Here is an 18291-nt window from a genome sequence, read left to right on the forward strand (position 1 = left end):
TTGCAACTTAGAGTTGATAGGCCTGGGTTATTTTGCTTCAGTACCCACTGGACCCTTTCTATTTGTAGATTCAGGTCTCCTTTTATTTCTGTAAAGTTTTTTTGGATTGTAGTGTTAAATATTAGGATTGTGTTGTTTTTTCTTTTCATTGTTTCCGTTTTCATCCTCAGGGATATTCATTATACATATGTTTGACTTTCTTTGCTAGTTTTCCATTTCAGTCACTTTTTCTCTGACCCTTTTTCTCTGACTTCTTAATTTTCATTCTCTTGATTATTTTTGTTTTTTTTTTTTCAATGCCCTTTATTAAGTTTTAATTTGAATCTATTTTGTATTCTCCTTTGGGTAGTTTATAACATAGCCTTTACTTTTTATGTACCTTTTTTTGGTTCTGTTTCTTTCCTCAGTTTAGTCAGCTCTTGTTTCATTTCTTGTTGTTGGTTTTTGTTTGTTTGTATTTCTGATTCAAGGTATTTTTTCATACCCCTGATTGCTTGATTGACTATATTTAATTCGTGTTGTGTTACAGCTTTCTTCAGGATCATGGTTGGTTTTAGGGTCGAGACTTTTCACCAATAGTAATGTTTTTATTGGCATTTTCTGACTTTTGTGGTTGTTTTGTTTACAGATCTGGTCTGCCTTTTTCTAGTCCTATTGGTTACTTGGAAAGGGCTCCTATTTTGAGAGTGTTCTTTCCTGACACTTCTACCCTCTGCTATACTGTTTGTTTATAAATGGTGGCGTTTTTAATGAAGGAAGAGTTGGCATATCTTGTTTCTCTTTCATTTCTATAGGGTCTTTAGTTTCTCTTTATTACTTTATTCTTTCTCTTTACTGGCTTGTCTGCAAGGAGTCCGCATGCTTTTGCATGTGCACACGTCTGCACATCTTGCTTTTCTCCAAGGCAGCCATTTCTGGTTCCTCCCATTTTCAAACCTCTTCCCGTAGCCAGGGCTGTGGACTACTAAGTCCTGTATAATATTTTGGCATTATTGTTGCACTTTTGTTTTCTGGGAGTAATTTTGGCTGTACTTCCTCCAGTTCCTCTGTTACTCTCTACTTTTTGTGTGTAGTCTTTTAATAAGACTCCTTTTATTTACTTTTCATCCTTATAAGCTTATAGCAGCTGGAAGACTACAGGTAATCTGTTGAAATTTTTTCTTTTTATCTCTACTTAGAGGTAATTTGAAAGTTGCAGTGTTTTTTGTTTCCTTGTATGCTGAAGGTCTAGGTCCTGTGTAGCTTTGTTTTCCTTGTTGATTTTTATGTTTTGGGGAGTTGAAGAAAATAGAGGGAGAGAAAAGATTCATAATCAAATGCCTGCTGTTCTTAATCCTTAAGTCCTGAGAATATATTTTCAAATTATGAGAGTTACTTCAAGCAAATACTTGCATTTTATATCAAATGGCATTTGAAGCCTTCAGTTTTCTTTGAGAACAAACATATTTGAAAATTATAAAACAGAAAATTCTTAAATTTATTGGCACTATTTTTTTTTAAAGCAGAATGGAAAGTGAATGACATACAAGCCTCTCTGATGTCACATTGCCATGGAGTTATTTGGAAACAATTATATAAAGTGAATATAAAATACTGGCATAACATACATATAATTAAGTAATAAATAATTTAGTTTTATATCGCTCTATTGAGATAATATTCCCAGAACAAAAGAATCAATAAATACATTAAAACTCCACAGAAATTGGCCTTTTGATGCAGTGAATTTGGAATATCCATTTGTGATTGGCTGAGTTTGAACATAAGTCAGAATGGAAGCTGCCCCTGTCAAACTGCATTTGGGACCTGGATGGATTTTTATCTTACACTGGGACCATGCAGAATTCCTAGCTGGCTTGTTGCACAGACTCACCTCGATCATTTCATTAACCTTGCAATAATGCAATGTCTCATTTTATACTACTAAGTTTTAAAAGTCTCATTTATAGATTTATGGTGAGTTTCACTTTTAGATTGCCTACAGCATATATATGAAGCAATATACAGAAATGTAAGTCATGATGCCTTCTTACTAGTACCTTAGAATTTTGATATAGAGAGAATTTTAAAGAAAGTTTGTTAATATAACAGTATATACATTTAAGAATAAACTTTTTGAATAAGTAATAACTTGTACATTTATAAAATTTGGCTATGTAGAAACATAGGAAATTCAGAAGTTACTCAAGAATGTTATAGGGAAAAATTTGCCTCCTATCCCTGTCTTTCAGGCATCTTCCTTGTCCAGAGTCAACACTATTGCTACATATAACTGATGCAGGATTTTTGCTCCTTAGCTCAGCTAAAATCTTGTTGTATGACTAGGAAAAAATTAGCCATGCAGACACGTTGAAAGGTGAGGAGAGCGGAAGTTACTTAAAAAAAGCTCTCAGCAAAAAAAGGGGTTCCGCCAACGGGCTCCTACCTCACAGATCAAAACCAGGCCACCACATGCACAAGCTGAAGAGCCCAGGCTTCTTCCCCCTGCACAAGACACACATTCCTGGTGGCTGCACCCCACTCTCCCAGTGCACAGGTAGTCCCCCAGTCCACTGTGGGCATGCCCAGACAAGGCCTTGGGTAGGTTCCCTCATCTGCACAAAAGCATCTGATGTAAACACTTGTGGAGCAGATTAGAGATTCTCTGGGACCCTCTCTTATCTGCCTCCTGTATCTATCATAGCCATGTATGTATATAATTTTTAAAAATGGGAGTTTACTACTCTTTGCTCATTACATTTAGAGCCAGTTCATTCTTTTTGACAGCTGCATGATATTCCATTCATTGAACATGCCCTGATGTATTTAACCAAACTCCTGTTGGTTGGCATTTAAGTGGTGGTCAATTTTGTCTTTGGGTTATATTTAGATTATAATGCTGTGATTCAAAGAAATATTCTCAAATGTCTTCATTTCTTAGAATTTAGGAAATACTTCACCAAAAGCTTAGAACTTGGAGTTTGGTTTTGAATAGAAATGTTTTCCTGGTTAAAGTCAGAGTTTATATTCACCTTCTTTAATGAATTTCAATCTTTCATTCAAATCTGAGTTTTGAGTTTGATCAAGTGGTTATTAAAGTTTTCCATAGTCTGTGGACAGATTAGAGCAAATAGAAGAGATGATTCATGCCTTTAGAAATTTCTGCCTGACAGATTTCCAATTTATTTGTAACAAGAACTAATTGTGAACATGATATGTTAATTCCAAGATATCAGGAATTTCTAAAAGTGTTGAGAAGAGTGGAAAGAATGACCGATAATCTTAGTGACATTGTCAGTATAGTGGAAGGAAATTAGCAAATTAAAGTGATACTACTTGTCTTGGTGAGAAAGAGTAGATATGGTAGATAATTCTGTGTTGCTGGATAAGACAGCATAGTATTAATAGGTAACCTGTCAACCCTTTGCCTCTTCTGACAGTTTTAGAAGTTCACCTCAAAAAGAAACTGTGTCTTTTAGCTATCACCATTCCTCCCTCCAGCTCCCCAGCAATCCTACCCCAAGCCGTAAGCAACTACTGATCTTCTTTTGGTTTCTATAGATTTGCCTGTTCTGGAAGTTACACAGAAATGGAATTATATAATATGTAATCTTATGACTGGCTTCTTTCACTTACCACATTTTAAAGATTCAACAGTTCTAGCGTGTATTAGTACTTCATTCCTTTTTTTATAACTGAATAATATTCCACCGCATGCATATTCCACATTCTGTTACTCCATTCATTACTGAGATTGTTTCTACATTTTGGCTGTTATGAATTGTGTTGCATTAAATGTTTGTGTACAAACTTTTGTGTGACATATTTTTATTTTGGGGGGTTTATAGCCTAGGAGTGGAGTTGCTGGCCATATAAGTCATAACCCTATGTTTCACCATTTGAAGAATAGCCAGACTGTTTTTTAGCATGGTTGCACCATTTTACAATCCCACAAGCAGTAAATGACCGTCCCATTTTCTCCACATCCTTGGCAACACTGACTTTTAACCTTTTTTAAATAGTAGCCATTACAGTAGGGATGAAGTGGGGTCTCCTTGTATTTTGATTTTTGTTTCTAGATGACTAATTATGGTGAGCATCTTTTCATGTGTTTATTGGCCATTTGTATATTTTGTCAGCAGAATGCTACTCAGATTCTTTGACCATTTTAAAATTATTTGTCTTTATTACATAATTATAAGAAGTCTGTGTTCTAGATATAAGTCTTTGTCAGATAAATGGTTTGCAAATATTTCCTCTCATCAGTTTCTTGATGGTGTCTTTTGAAGTGCAAAAACTTGAAATTTTGGCAAAGTCAAATTATCTATTTTTTCCTTTAGTTGCTTGTGTATTTGTTGTCATATCTGAGTATCCAATGCCCAATTCAAGGTCATGAAGATTTATCCCTATGGCTCCTTCTCAGAGTTTTATAGTTTTAGTTCTTGTATTAGGTTTTTGATTCGAGTTAATTTTTGTATTTGGTGTGAGGTGTAAGGATCCAACTTCATTCTTTTGTGTGTAGATGTACATTTCCATCATCATTTTAGAAAAGTCTGTTCTTTCCCCTTCTGAATGGCCATGGCACTTTTGGCAAAGTCAGCATGGTTATTTCTGGATTCTTCATTTTTTTCCCATTGATTGCTAAGTCTGTCCTTATGCCAGTACCATATTGACTTGATTACTTTTGAGTTTTAGCACATTTTAAAAGTCAGGAAGTCTGAGTCCTTCTTTGTTGTTCTTTTTTGATATTGTCTTGGCTGTTCTGGGTCTCTTGCAATTCCATATGAATTAGAGAATTAGCTTGTCAATTTCTACAATGAAGTCAGCTTGGATTCTAATAGAGTTTGCATTGAATCTGTAGGTCAGTTAGATCAATTTGGGGAGTAGTGCCATCTTAACGATGTTGAGTCTTCCAATCCATGAGTATGAGATATATTTTCAATTATTTAGATCTTTAACAATGTTTCACAGTTTTCAGGGTGTAAGTTGGGCACGTCTTTGTTTTATTCTTTTTGATGCTATTGTAAATGGAATTTTTTTAAATTTTCTTTTTGATTGTTCATTGCAAGTGTGTAGAAATACAGTTGATTCTTGTACCCTGCAACCTTGCTGAATTCCTTTTTTTAAGTTCTGTTAGTGGATTCATTAGCATTTTCTATATGCAAGATCACATCATCTGTAGAGATAGATTTACTTCTTTTCCAATCTGGATACTGCTTCTTTCTTTTGCCTGGGCTAGAACATCCCATATAACATTAAATAGAAGTGGCAAGAGCAGAAATCTTTGTCTTATTCCTGATCTTAGGGGCAAAGCATCCAGGCTATCCCCAGTAAGTATGATGTTAGATGTAGATTTTTCATAGATGACCTTAATCAGTTTGAAGAAGTTCTCTTCTTTTTCTAGTCTATTGAGTGTTTTGATCATAACAGATGTTGGATTTATCAAATGCATTTTCTTTATTGAGTTGCTAATATCATTTTTGTTTTTTATTCTGCTGATATGTTTTATTACATTAATTGACTTTTGGATATTAAACCATCCTTTCATTCCTGGGCTAAACTTGGTTATGGTATATAATTTTTTTTGTTTGTTTTTGTTTTTTAAGATGGGAGTTTCACTCTTGTTGCTCAGGCTGGAGTGCAATGGCACAGTCTCGGCTAACCACAACCTCCGCCTGCTGGGTTCAAGCAATTGTCCTGCCTCAGCCTCCTGAGTAGCTGGGATTACAGGTGTGAGCCACCATGCCTGGCTAATTTTGTATTTTTAGTGGAGATGGGGTTTCTCCAGGTTGGTCTCAAACTCCTGACCTGAGGTGATCCGCCTGCCTTGGCCTCCCAAAGTGCTGGGATTACAGGCATGAGCCACTGCACCTGGCCTAGTTATTTTTATATATTGTTGGATTTGGTTAATAATATTTTGTTTAGTATTTTGTTTTTTTGCACCCATCTTTATAACAGATTGATCTGTCATTTTCTTTTCTTGTGATGTCTTTGGTGGTTTTGAGACACTGGCTTCATAGAAGGAGTTGGAAAGTGTTTCCTCTTCTACTTTGTCAAAGAGTTTGTAAAGAATTGCTATTAATTCTTTACAACCAATTGTAAAGTGCTTGGTGATATTCAGTAGTGAATCTTCTGGGCTTGGACTTTTCTTTGTGAGTATTTTTTGGATTACTAGTTGGAATTAATAATTCAGATTGTCTTCTTGAGTCAGTTTCAGTAGTTTGTGTCTTTCTAGAAATTTTCCTATTTTGTCTTAAGTTATGTAATTTATTGCTATACAGTTGTTCATAGTGTTCCTTTATAATCCTTTTTATTTTTGTGAGATTACTAGTAATATCCCCTATTTTATTTCCAGTTCTAGTGATTTGTGTCCTTTCTCTTTTTTTCTCAGTCACGTTAGCTAAAGATTTGTTAATTTTATTGATCTTTTTGGAGAACTACCTTTTGGTTTCATTGATTTGCTATCCTTGATCTCATTAATTTCACCTGTAATCTCTAATAATTTCTTCTATCTGCTTGCGTTAGATGTAGTTTGCTCTTCTTTTTCCAGTAGCTTAAGGTAGAAGATTAGGCTATTTGAGATTTAAAAAAAATGTATACAGACATTTACCATCACAATTCTCTCTAGGTATTGCTTTATCTTATCTGATAAGTTTTGGTATATTGTATCTTCCTTTCCATTCTTCTCAAACTGTTTTCCAGTTTCCGTATTGATTTCTTCTTTGACTCGTTGATTATTTAGTAGTGTATTGTTTAATTTTCGCGTATTAGCTAGCTTTCCAATTTCTTTCATATTAGTTTCTTATTTCATTCCATGTGGCTGGAGAATGTACTTTGTATTATTTCAGTCTTGGGAAATTTGTTCAAGTTTATTTTATGACCTCGCTAGCATGTAGTTTATCCTGGAGAATGTTCTGTGAGCACTTGAAATAAATGTACATTCTTCTGTTGTTGGGTGGAGTGTTCTATACTGTTAGGTCTAATTGGTTTATAGTGTAAAAGTCCTCTATTGCCTTCTTGGTCTTGTGCCTAGTTGTTATGTCCATTATTGAAAATGGGGCATTGACGTCTCAAACTGTTATTGTTGAATTATCTATTTCTCCCTTCGTTTCTGTCAGTTATTACTTCATATATTTTTGTGCCTTGTTATTAGGTAGATTCTGTTTATATTTGTTGTTTTGTCTTCCTTATGGCTTATCATTATAAAATGCCCCTCTTAATAGCTAGTAATATTTTGTTTCAGTCTGTTTTGTCTGATATTAATATATAGTCACTCCAGCTTTCTTGTGGTTGCTGTTTGTATTATATATATTCTTTCTTTCGATCTAGTCATATCTCTGAATTTAAAGTGTAGATTCTGTAGATAGCAAATAGTTGGATCTTTTTAAAAAACAATCTCACTATCTCTGTCTGTTCTTCTGTTTAGTCCATTCACGTTTAATGTTGTTATTGGTATGGTTGAATTTATGTCTGCTTTATGTCTGCTTTTTTTTCCCCCCTCTGTGGGTCTCATGTCTTTTTGTTTCTGTAGTTTGTGATTATTGCTTTCTTTTGCCTTAAGTGAGTATTTTCTAATGTAGCATTTTAATTTCCTTAGTGATGTTTTTCTGTATACTTTTTTGAGTTACCTCCTTAGTAACCTCTATAAATGTTACAAACCAACAATACATTGCTAACGTTACTACTATATATAATTGGCTTTCAAAGAAGCTGAAAGAAGAAAGGAGAGCAAGTACAGGTTGAGCATCCAAACATGAAAATCCAAAATCCAAAATGCTCCAAAATTTGAGACTTTTTGAGCACTGACTTGACACTCAAAGGAAATGCTCCATGGAGCATGTTGGATTTTGGATTTTTGGATTTGGAATGCTCAGCTGGTAAGTAGAATGCATATATTCCAAAATTCAAAAAATCCCAAATTGAAAACACATCTGGTCCTAAACATTTCAGATAAGGGATACTCACCATTTCTAGACATAGAACTTTTTTTTATATTACCCATTTTGTTTATCCTTTGTGCTTCTCTTCATTTGTTCCTGGGGGTTTACATTACCATCTGTAATCGTATCCTTAGCCCAATAGAGCTTTACTTTCACTTGCTTCTTTTGTGCTAGTATTGGCACATATATCACATTTGTATATGTTATAGATCCAAAAATACATCATATATGTATTGTTTCATACCAGTGTTTTTTAAAACAGATGTGAGAAGAAATATGCATTAATACTATCTTTTGTAATTATGTAAAATAGAAGAAGACTCAAAAGTGCTCTTTTTTTGTATATGTTAATTTGAATTACTGTTTGGGGTCACCTGCTTTTAATTTGAAGAACTTCCTTTAGTATTTATCGTAAGCCTGTTTTCCAGCAATGAAGTCCTCTCAGCTTTTGTTTATCTGGGAATGTCTTTATTTTGTTTTCATTTTTGAAAGGTAACTGCTGGATGTTGACACATTTTCCCCCCTTTCAGCATTTTGAATATATTATCCCACCACTGTCTGACTTTCATTGTTTCTGCTGATAAGTCAGCTGTTAATTTTATGAGTTTTCTCTTGTAATTGATGAGTCATTTTTCTCTTGCTGTTTTCAAGATTTTTCTCTTGCCTTTGACTTTTAGCATTCCTGCTATGATGTATCTGTCTATGGATATCTTTGTATTGCTCCTTTGAGCAATTTGTTGAGCTCCCTTGATGTATAGGTTATTGGTTTTTAATAAATTTAGGAAGTTTTCAGCCATTCTTTCTTTGAATAATTTTTTCTGCTCCTTTCTCTGCTTTTCTTCCACTACTCCCGTTACACATAAATTGCTGTGCTTAATGGTTTCCTGCATTTCTCTGAGGCAGCATCCATTGTTCTCTCTGTTCTTCATATTGCATAATCTCTATACATCTATCTTCAAGTTTGATATTCATTCTTTTGCCAGAGACCATCTGTTGTTAAGCCCTTCTAGTGAATTGTTCATTTCAATTATTTTGCTTTTCAACTCCAGAATTTCCATTTGATTCATCTTAATAGTTTATCTTCATTTATAATCTTTAATGGTGTGACATTGTCATCAGAATAATCCAGAATAATCCAATCAAAATCAGACACTTTAGAAGGGATAGTTCTGGAGGTTAGTGTTTGGGATTTTTTGGAGGAGCACAAGAGGGGTCCTCCTGAGCATTGTCTCATAGGCAAACTAGTTGGGCTACATTTTAGGCTGCATCTCTAGTGAATCTACCTGTGTCTTCCCAGTTACCCTTTTACCACATCATTCACTGTTTTTGAGAATGTCCTTGTACTTGGACTTCACCATGCTCTGTTGCAAATAAAGTCATTTACGTTGGAAAGAGATTAGCAGCTATCTGTCTTATGACCTGTTTCTCTCCCCAGAGAGAATCTCTGAACCATGGCTCAGGAGTTAGGGGTGGGGACAATGGCATGTTTCTATCTGAGTAACACCTCTGCTTTAGGAGCTGAATGCTGGGAGAAAGTGGGGTAGGAAATTAGGTTATCTAGGTTTGCTTCTCCTGGCAAGAAACCAGCCCTTTATGAGCCAGGGCAAGGGCATTGGGACCCCAGTTTTAGTGTGCTACCCTCAAGGTAGAGCTTTTGTCCCACCAGTTGGGGCCTGGAGCTACAGGGGAGCATTACCTCCCAGCTGCACTCACCTGGAACTTAGCCTTGGGAAAAGGTAGCTGGGGTCAGGGTATTACATGGAATAGGATCAATTTTTTTTCTGAAATTAAGAAAGTCTTTACATAGATATTCAAGAGAAAGGAAAACGTGTGTCCACATAAAAACTAGTACATGTATGTTCATTGCAGCATTATTAATAGTAGCCAAAAAGTAGAACTCCATATGTTCATCAACTGATAAAGAGATAAACAAAATGAGTTATACTATACAGTGGAATAATATTTGGGAATTAAAAAGTAATGAAATATTAATATGTGCTATAGCATGGATGAACCTTGAAAACATTTTGGTAAGTAAAATAAGCCACTCACAAGGCCAGATATTATGAGATTCCTTTTACGTGAAATGTCCAGAATAGGCAAGTCTGTTGTATAGATAGAAAATAGATTTGTGGTTGCCTATGGCTAGAGTGTGGGAGTGGAAATGGAGAGGGTTGGTTTAGTGGATATGGTTTCTTTTTGGGGATGATGAAAATGTTCTAAACTTAGATTGTAATGACAGTTGCACATGTCTGTGAATATACACAAAACATTGTATTTTGGGGCTGGGCGCAGTGGCTCACGCCTGTAATCCCAGCACTTTGGGAGGCCAAGGTGGGTAGATCACCTGAGGTGAGGTCAGGAGTTCAAGACCAGCCTGACCAACATGGAGAAGCCCTGTCTCTACTAAAAATACAAAATTAGCCAGGTATGGTGGTGCATGTCTGTAATCCCAGCTACTCAGGAGGCTGAGGCAGGAGAATTTACTTGAACCAGGGAGGCGGAGGTTGTGGTGAGCCGAGATCATGCCATTGCACTCTAGCCTGGGCAACAAGAGCAAAACTCCATCTCAAAAATTCAAAAAAAATAAAAAATAAATGTATTTTGCACTTTAAATGGGTGAATTTTGTCTGTAAATTATGTCTCAGTAAAGATGCTAAAACAAAAGAGAACGTTTAGTCACTTTTGTTCTCTTTTAAATTTTGTAAGGCATATCTATTTTGTATTAAAATATTTATGAAGCCAAACTTGCAAAGCTTTTATGATCATACAAGTCATAAGTTATTTTATAACCTCAGTAGGAAATCATGTTTATATAGTGGTGAATATGTTGTGATCTAATGTAGTTTGCTTTTCATAGACTTGTCTTAGTTTTTAATCCTGTGTTATATATTGACAAGTTGTTTCAATTATATTGTAAACTTATTGGAAGCTTTGGTTTTTGCAAAACTTTAAAATTTCTTGTGTTATGAAGATCTGCAGTTTCAAAGAGTTCTCCCCTTCTTTATTCTTTTTTTAAAATGATGCTCAGAAAATTTACTAATAACGTTATTAATTTCTAACATTTGTACATCAGAAACCATTCATTTGAAAAGCTTGGCATTGTGAATATAATAGTTTAACTTATTTTTTCCTCTCTAATTAGTCCTTACCCTTATGAAAAAGAAAAGAGCATTTTTTAAAAATCTTTTTTTACTTTTGTTTTTTCATTTTTTAATTTGTGTGTATGTTTATGTATTTTTCTTTTTAAAGAGCATTTCTTTTATTGGTGGTCATCTTATGTTAGACGTTTATAATAACTACTTTGTCTCCATCTGGTGTTTTTTGTTTCTTAAAAGGGCATCTCAGTAATGCCTTTATCTTTTCTTTGTATTAATTCTTAGGGAAAAAAGCGAGATAATATTTCCTCAGATTTCTTGTATTATCTTAGATTCTCATTGAAGGTTAGGGTTTTTTCCCCCAATAAATTGTTTTTAAGACTAAAAATAAGCACAAATATCAAAATACACTTTAGTCTGAATACATATAAGACATAAGAATCCATTGTTTTTTGATTTTTTTTTATTTTAGTAAGTTGTAATACTTTAACAACCATTTAAAAGTAACCTTCTTGAAGAAAGTTTACTTTAAAATGTTGAAAAATATTTGTACATAACTAAGTAAAGCATATTCCTAAAGCTTTTTTGGGAAATTATAAAATTTGCTTAATTTTATAATTTTTTCTAGAATGACTAGAGTAGCCATTATTCCCCAGGTAGATGTCATAAATTTAAATATGCATAATAAATTGAATTAATAGATTAAATAGATTTAAATATGATTTAGGAAATTGTCATGTGATGTACTGGATTATTCCCCCTTCTTTTTTTCAGGAACTCTTGGTGTAATAACAGAAGCTACAATAAAAATCAGACCAGTCCCTGAATACCAAAAGTATGGCTCGGTAGCTTTCCCTAATTTTGAACAAGGAGTAGCCTGTTTAAGAGAAATTGCAAAACAGGTAAAATAAAAAATATATGTATATACATATATATGTTTATGTATTTATATTTTTCAAATTCTACTACATAGTTGATTGTGATATGTTACAACTAATCTTCATATTTAGTTGTATTATGTTTGTGGTTTTTACCCAGTTCTATATGAAAAGGTAGTGTTGTATAGTCATCCCTTTAAGTGCAGTTACTATTTCTATCAAACCTATGTCTTGGTCTACGTGGCTATATGATTGTAAGCCAAGGTAAGATACGTACTTTGATAGCTTCAGATAACTTTGCCTTTTATTGACTATTATGTACCTTAAGTTATTTTTGGGTAAGATATTTTATGATTAATTGAAGTGATATTTAATTTAAATTGAGACATTTATTGAAATTAAAAGTAATGGCTAAATATCAAAGACCCCAAAATTTAAATATAGATAATTCAACTTCATCAATTCATAGAATGTGCTGCTATTAGGCTATACTTTGTTTTATAATATTATCTAGGCTATAGCTTAAATTAAGGAATATAGTATGTATAATATGCTAAAAATAATTTTTATTTTCTCCTCTCAAAAAATATATTATTTAAGACTAGATAATGCTAAGTAATTTTATTTATGTATTTAGTTATGTCAGTATGGAAATTTCTACATCTCTGTAGGCATTTGGTTTATTGTTCACAACTATTTATGAATAATTCTTAATTCAACTTTTCCTATTGGAGAAGAAGTGATGTACTCTAGCCTCTCTCTTTTTTTTTTCTTTCTTCAAACTCCTGGAATTTTACTACTTCCTATCAGTTATACCAAAGTAGAATCTTGAGGACAAGAGAGTTTTTGATGTGACCCATATAGGTCAGCTTCCTGATATCCAGAGCAGTGTGGAGGAAGAATCTGTTGAGGCAAAGGAATAATATCGAGCAAGTAGTCTATGTTTATCTTGGAATTTCTAAGGTACAGAAAGGGAAAATGATGAAGAGTCTCTCATTTTTCTGTCATCTCAAGACAACCACTATTAATACTTTAAAGAACTTTAAAATGAGAAAAAATATATACATTATTTACCCACATATATATCATTCCCAGTGCTGTTTATTCCATACACTCATAAAGTTTTACTTTCTGAGACACTCATTTTGTCTGGCAGTTTCCCACTTTCATGAGTCCAGCTATATGGCTACCTAATTCACCAGTTGATGGGATAATTTTTGTAATTTTCAAGTACCTTCACTTACTTGTCAGTTAGATTGCTAGACTTAGTATAGGTCCTTTGATCTTGATTGCTAGACTACTCCTGGGTAAGGAGAGGATTCAAAAGGATGTATGGTCCTGGAATAAGCATTCTTGGACTTGTGGCAAGTTACTTTGGTAGTGGTAAGGCAGAAGTGATTCGTGACAGTTGAAATCCTTACATTAGAGGCCCTAATTCACTAGAACTTTGGGGATATGATATTATGGTTAGGGAGCTAGAGTATACAGTATTAACACCATGTTTGCTAAAATGACAAGGTGGCAATAATATTTAAAACATTAAAGGATTATTAAGTAGAGGAGGATTGGAGATAAGTTTTTGGAGTGAATAGTATTTGTTATACTAAAGTAACATCAAAGCACTGAGTGGTGACATTCCAGTGTGTTCTGGTACTTGTTTTTAAAATCCTCCATCATTCAAAGGCAGAGGAAAGAAGTTTCAAATTAAGATACCCCAGATATTAAGAAGTAAAAGAACTTGCAGAGCCTTATGGTTTTGCCTATGAATTAATACACAGAAGAACAGGAAGCTAGGGTGGTTTTTTTTTTTTTTTTTTAAACGACCAGAAGTTCACTAATTGAAAAATAAAACAAAGATGTTTCCATATATGTTTTCATTAATTTCAGATTGTTCTTAATGAGCAGGTTTTAAAATTTCAAGTGTTTTCCCTTTGTATTATAATTTATTGTTGTGTAATGATTTTGGATTACAGTCATTGGGTGAACATCCTAAGAATTTTTCAAAATGAATAAAAGGACAAGTTTTACTGATTTGTGTAAGGATGAAGGAAAATTCCATCCCCTGCTTGTCTTAAATACTTTTATTTTCCTTCTATCTTTGTTGAGCTTCACTATTCCCCCCCACAAAAGTGTGTTTTTTTGTTTATTTTTTAAGATGGAGTCCCACTCTGTCGCCCAGGTTGGAGTGCAATGGTGCGATCTCGGCACACTGAAACCTCTGACTCCCGGATTCAAGCAATTCTCTTGCCTCAGCCTCTTGAGTAGCTGGGATTACAGGTGACCACCACCATGCCCGGCAAATTTTTTTGTATTTTTAGTAGAGATAGGATTTCGCCATGTTGACCAGGCTGGTCTCGAACTCCTGACCTCAGGTGATCCGCCTGCCCCAGCCTTCCAAATTGCTGGGATTACAGTCGTGAGCCACCGCACCCAGCCACAAAAAGCATTATTAAAGAATTGTAGTTCATATCATTTCTTGTTCAAGTCTTGAATGACATAATTCTAATTCACCATTATTACCTCTAATTTTATGAAAAAAATATGAATGCCAAATTAGATTTTTCCTTTTTGAGACAGGGTCTCACTTTGTCGTTCAGGCTGGAGTCAGTGGCATGATCATAGCTCAACGCAACCTCTCGATCTCCTGGACTCAGGTGATCCTACCACCTCAGCTTCCTGAATAGCTGGGACCATAGGCACACGCCATTATACCTGTCTAATGTTTTTTTTTTTAACTTTCATAGAGATGGGATCTCCCTGTGTTTCCCAAGCTGGTCTCAAACTCCTGGACTCAAGCGATCCTCCAGTTTAGGCTTCCCAAAGTGTAGAGATTGCAGGCATGAGCCACCATGTCCAACCCCAAATTAGATTTTTAAAAAATTACAGAAGTTATAAAAGTAGTTGGGATTTGTATTTATTTTCAACAAAAGATCTCAGAGAGGTCATGTTCAGTCTGTATTGACCAACTCTGCCTCTTCAATAATATCTCCCCTCTATAGAGCACAGATTTAGTAGACTTATAAATCTTTTGATTAGAAGTATGCATATTTTATGTTTTCTTGATGCTCCATCTACTTTTCCACACTGCAAATACTTACATGTAAATCTATCTTAAATTTCATTAGTAAGAAGTGATGTAAAAATGTATCAAAATACTAACTTTATAATTTCATTACAATGGAAATGTTGATTTCCAACATAAATAGTTGGTTTAATCTGATACAGTTTTTATAACAATTCGATATGCCCCTGATAGAAAGTGACACAGAAGACCTACTTGTGCTATTATTGAAAAGCAAGTATGGAATTTTCCTTCATCCTTGCACAAATCAGTGAAACTTGTCCTTTTACTCATTTTAAACAATTCTTAGGAGGTTCACGCAATGACTATAATCTGAATTCACTACAAGACACTATAGTGAGCCAGGCACGGTGGCTCACATCTGTAATCCCAGCACTTTGAGAGGCTGAGGCAGGCAGATCACTTGAGCCCAGGAGTTTGAGACCAGTCTGGGCAACATGGCGAAACCCTGTCTCTACAAAAAATACAAAACTTAGCTGGGCATGGTGGCATGTGCCTGTAGTCCTAGCTACTTGGGAGGCTGAAGTGAGAGGATCCATTGAGCCCAGGAGGTCTAGGCTGCTGTGAGTCATGATCGTGCCACTGTACTTCAACCTGGGCAACAGAGCAAGACCCTGTCTCAAAAAACAACAACAAAAAAAACTGTATTAGCTATATATCTTGTAACAAAATAAAGATAATGATTGATAGTGCTACTATGTGGTTAAAAAAACAGGTCATAAAGTTCCTTTCTAGTCTATAGTTATGACAATTTGGTTCTATGTACTTAGTAATTGACAATTTTTAGAGATATAAATATTATGGATTAGGAAGTTTGTCTTACTTGAAACTGATTTTAAAAGTCTAGATAGATAACATTTTATTCTCAAGCATTGCTCTTAAGAATGGAGCAATTACTAAGAGTAATTACTGGGATTTGGACATCTAACAATTTTGAGAACTTACATATTTTCCTTCTATTATAATGCACATATAGAGAGGCATTAATGTTTATCTTACCTGGAAATGGATAAAAGGTTTTATAATGGTTTAGGGAAAGTTATATATTAGTTTATAGAACATACAAGTCTCATACGTCAAGAGTGGTACAGTATTTGCTGCTTTCCTTTGTAATAGTGTTTTCAGGCAGAAAAATTGAAAAAAATCAGGTTTTGGCACTAGTCATTGTTCAATTTGGGATTTGGAATTTCAGTTGATAGCAGGGGAATTAAGATCCATTAAAGTAGATGGTACATGGTTTATGATTGTGCCAAATTCTTGATTGAATAATGAGTTGGTTGCTTGTAATTCTTCACTGTCATTTTATAGCACTTCCATCTTTGCAATATTTTCAGATTCAAGTTGCTTTTGAAATGGGAAACTGTATTTTGGATGAATATCTTTTGAGAAAGAACATACATGACTGTTCACAAATAGCAAAGTGGGCTATATGTATATTTTTATTACTATTCTTACTGAAGGAAATAAATTAAGCAACCTTATACTGGCAGCAGAAGGATTCTACTAAGGTCTCTTATCCAATCTTTATCCATGTGAGGAGGTATCCTCTTTTAATACTTCACTGCCTCATGAAAAGCTAGAAAGGAGGATTTAGTGGAAGATTAATGTGATTCTTTCTCATAAGTGGCAGTCCAGTATAATCTCCTACTTTATTCAGTAGATGGGTAAGTGATTTTTAAGACTTTCTCAGAAAATACATTTCCTACTGTAACCTCTCAAGAGGAGGGAAATAATGTTTTTTAATCAGCATATCAGTGTTAGATATAACGTTTTATTATTCTCTAAAAGAGATAAATAAAATTGTTAGTTTGGAAATAACAATGTCTTTACAAGATTAAAAGGAAAACTGAGTGTTAAAACAAGCTCAGAAGCAATTTCTGAAATTTGGGGTTTTTTGTTTGTTTTCAATAAAAACTTAGTAGTTGTGCCCTATGGTATTTTGAGAGAAACATTTGTTCTAACGAGAGGAAAAACTGTATTTGGTATTGATTAGTACTCGTTCCTCTCAAAACTCTTCTCAGTAAAACCTAGTTTCTTCGAACTAGGTTTTCAGAATTACAGATGAAAAGGCAGCTTTTCTTCCCACTACCTTTTGACAGAGGGTAACTTTTCCTTCCTTCTATCACTTTTATTTTAAACAATTTTAAACTGATAAAGGTTTGGGGTTTTTTGTTTGTTTGTTTTAGTGATTTTAGATTATAATTTGGGAAGACAAATTTTATGAATTGTTCTGTTTTAAAATTAATTTATCTTGGAGGAGTTCAAATAAATTGGAAGGAGTCAGGGTTAGCACTTACCTTATAAAACACTTAAAACTTCTTTTTATTCAACAGTAATTCTTGGGAGTATTTATTACATAGAGAAACTGAAATTATTTTAAATCATGTTTTTGTGTCATGCTTTTCTTTCTCTGAAGCAGAGAGAATAACCCTAGTCAAATGTTTGGTTAATTGGATCATTTACTGTTTGATCAAGCAAAATTAAGACAGTTATGAGACATGTTCTCTACCAGAAGCTACTCAGAACAAGTTATTATACCTTTACTAAACTGAAAAACTATGAAGTTATAATTAGGAGACTGGCTTTTTGGTCTTTTCCTTAATATAAATGGAGGACAATATTCACTCCCTATTATGTATTATTTTCTTCTTTAAAACCAAGCAACAATTGACTTGTCAAAATAAAAACTCCTTATTGTTTATCATACGGACTCCTAGCTGTAAGTCAGTATGTCATCTCTAAGATGACCAACGAGTAATAACTGTAGCCTTAAATAGTCTATCATTTCATCTGTGATACCAACTCTGACTTATTAGTTTGAAGAAGAATTTGTCTACATTTTAAGTTTTTATATCCAGAAATTCACATTTAACAGATTACCTTTTTTTTACATATCCTTTTTTGAACTTTTTTTTTTTTTGAGACGAAGTCTCGCTCTATTGCCCAGGCTGGAGTGCAGTGGCACGATCTCGGCTCACTGCAAGCTTTGCCTCCTGTGTTCACACCATTCTCCTGCCCCAGCCTCCCAAGTAGCTGGGACTACAGGCGCCCGCCACCATGCCTGGCTAATTTTGTTTTTGTATTTTTAGTAGAGACAGGGTTTCACCGTGTTAGCCAGGATGGTCTCGAACTCCTGACCTTGTGATCCACCTTCCTCAGCCTCCCAAAGTGCTGGGATTTGAACTTTTAAATTAATCAATTTTGTTGTGTGCCTTTTATTTGAGGTAGTATGCTCTTAGCTTGATAACCAACATAATGCAATGGATAGTATGTAGTTAGATGTGGTTCCTGACTTCTAGTAATTACTGAGGATA

The 18291-nt window shown here is 34.3% G+C and overlaps 1 protein-coding gene across 3 annotated transcripts in view; it reads left to right on the top strand.

Moving 5' to 3' along the window:
• AGPS (alkylglycerone phosphate synthase) overlaps nucleotides 1-18291 on the top strand; it is a 160248-nt gene that overhangs the window by 84791 nt on the left and 57166 nt on the right. For all 3 annotated transcript variants that reach the window (XM_031651376.1, XM_031651378.1, XM_031651377.1), the window contains one exon: nucleotides 11792-11919. In XM_031651376.1, the coding sequence (XP_031507236.1) occupies nucleotides 11792-11919 (128 nt within the window). The remainder of the gene's footprint in view (nucleotides 1-11791; nucleotides 11920-18291) is intronic.

The sequence above is a fragment of the Papio anubis genome, chromosome 10, assembly GCF_008728515.1.
Source record: "Papio anubis isolate 15944 chromosome 10, Panubis1.0, whole genome shotgun sequence".
NCBI classification, from domain to species: Eukaryota; Metazoa; Chordata; class Mammalia; order Primates; family Cercopithecidae; genus Papio; species Papio anubis.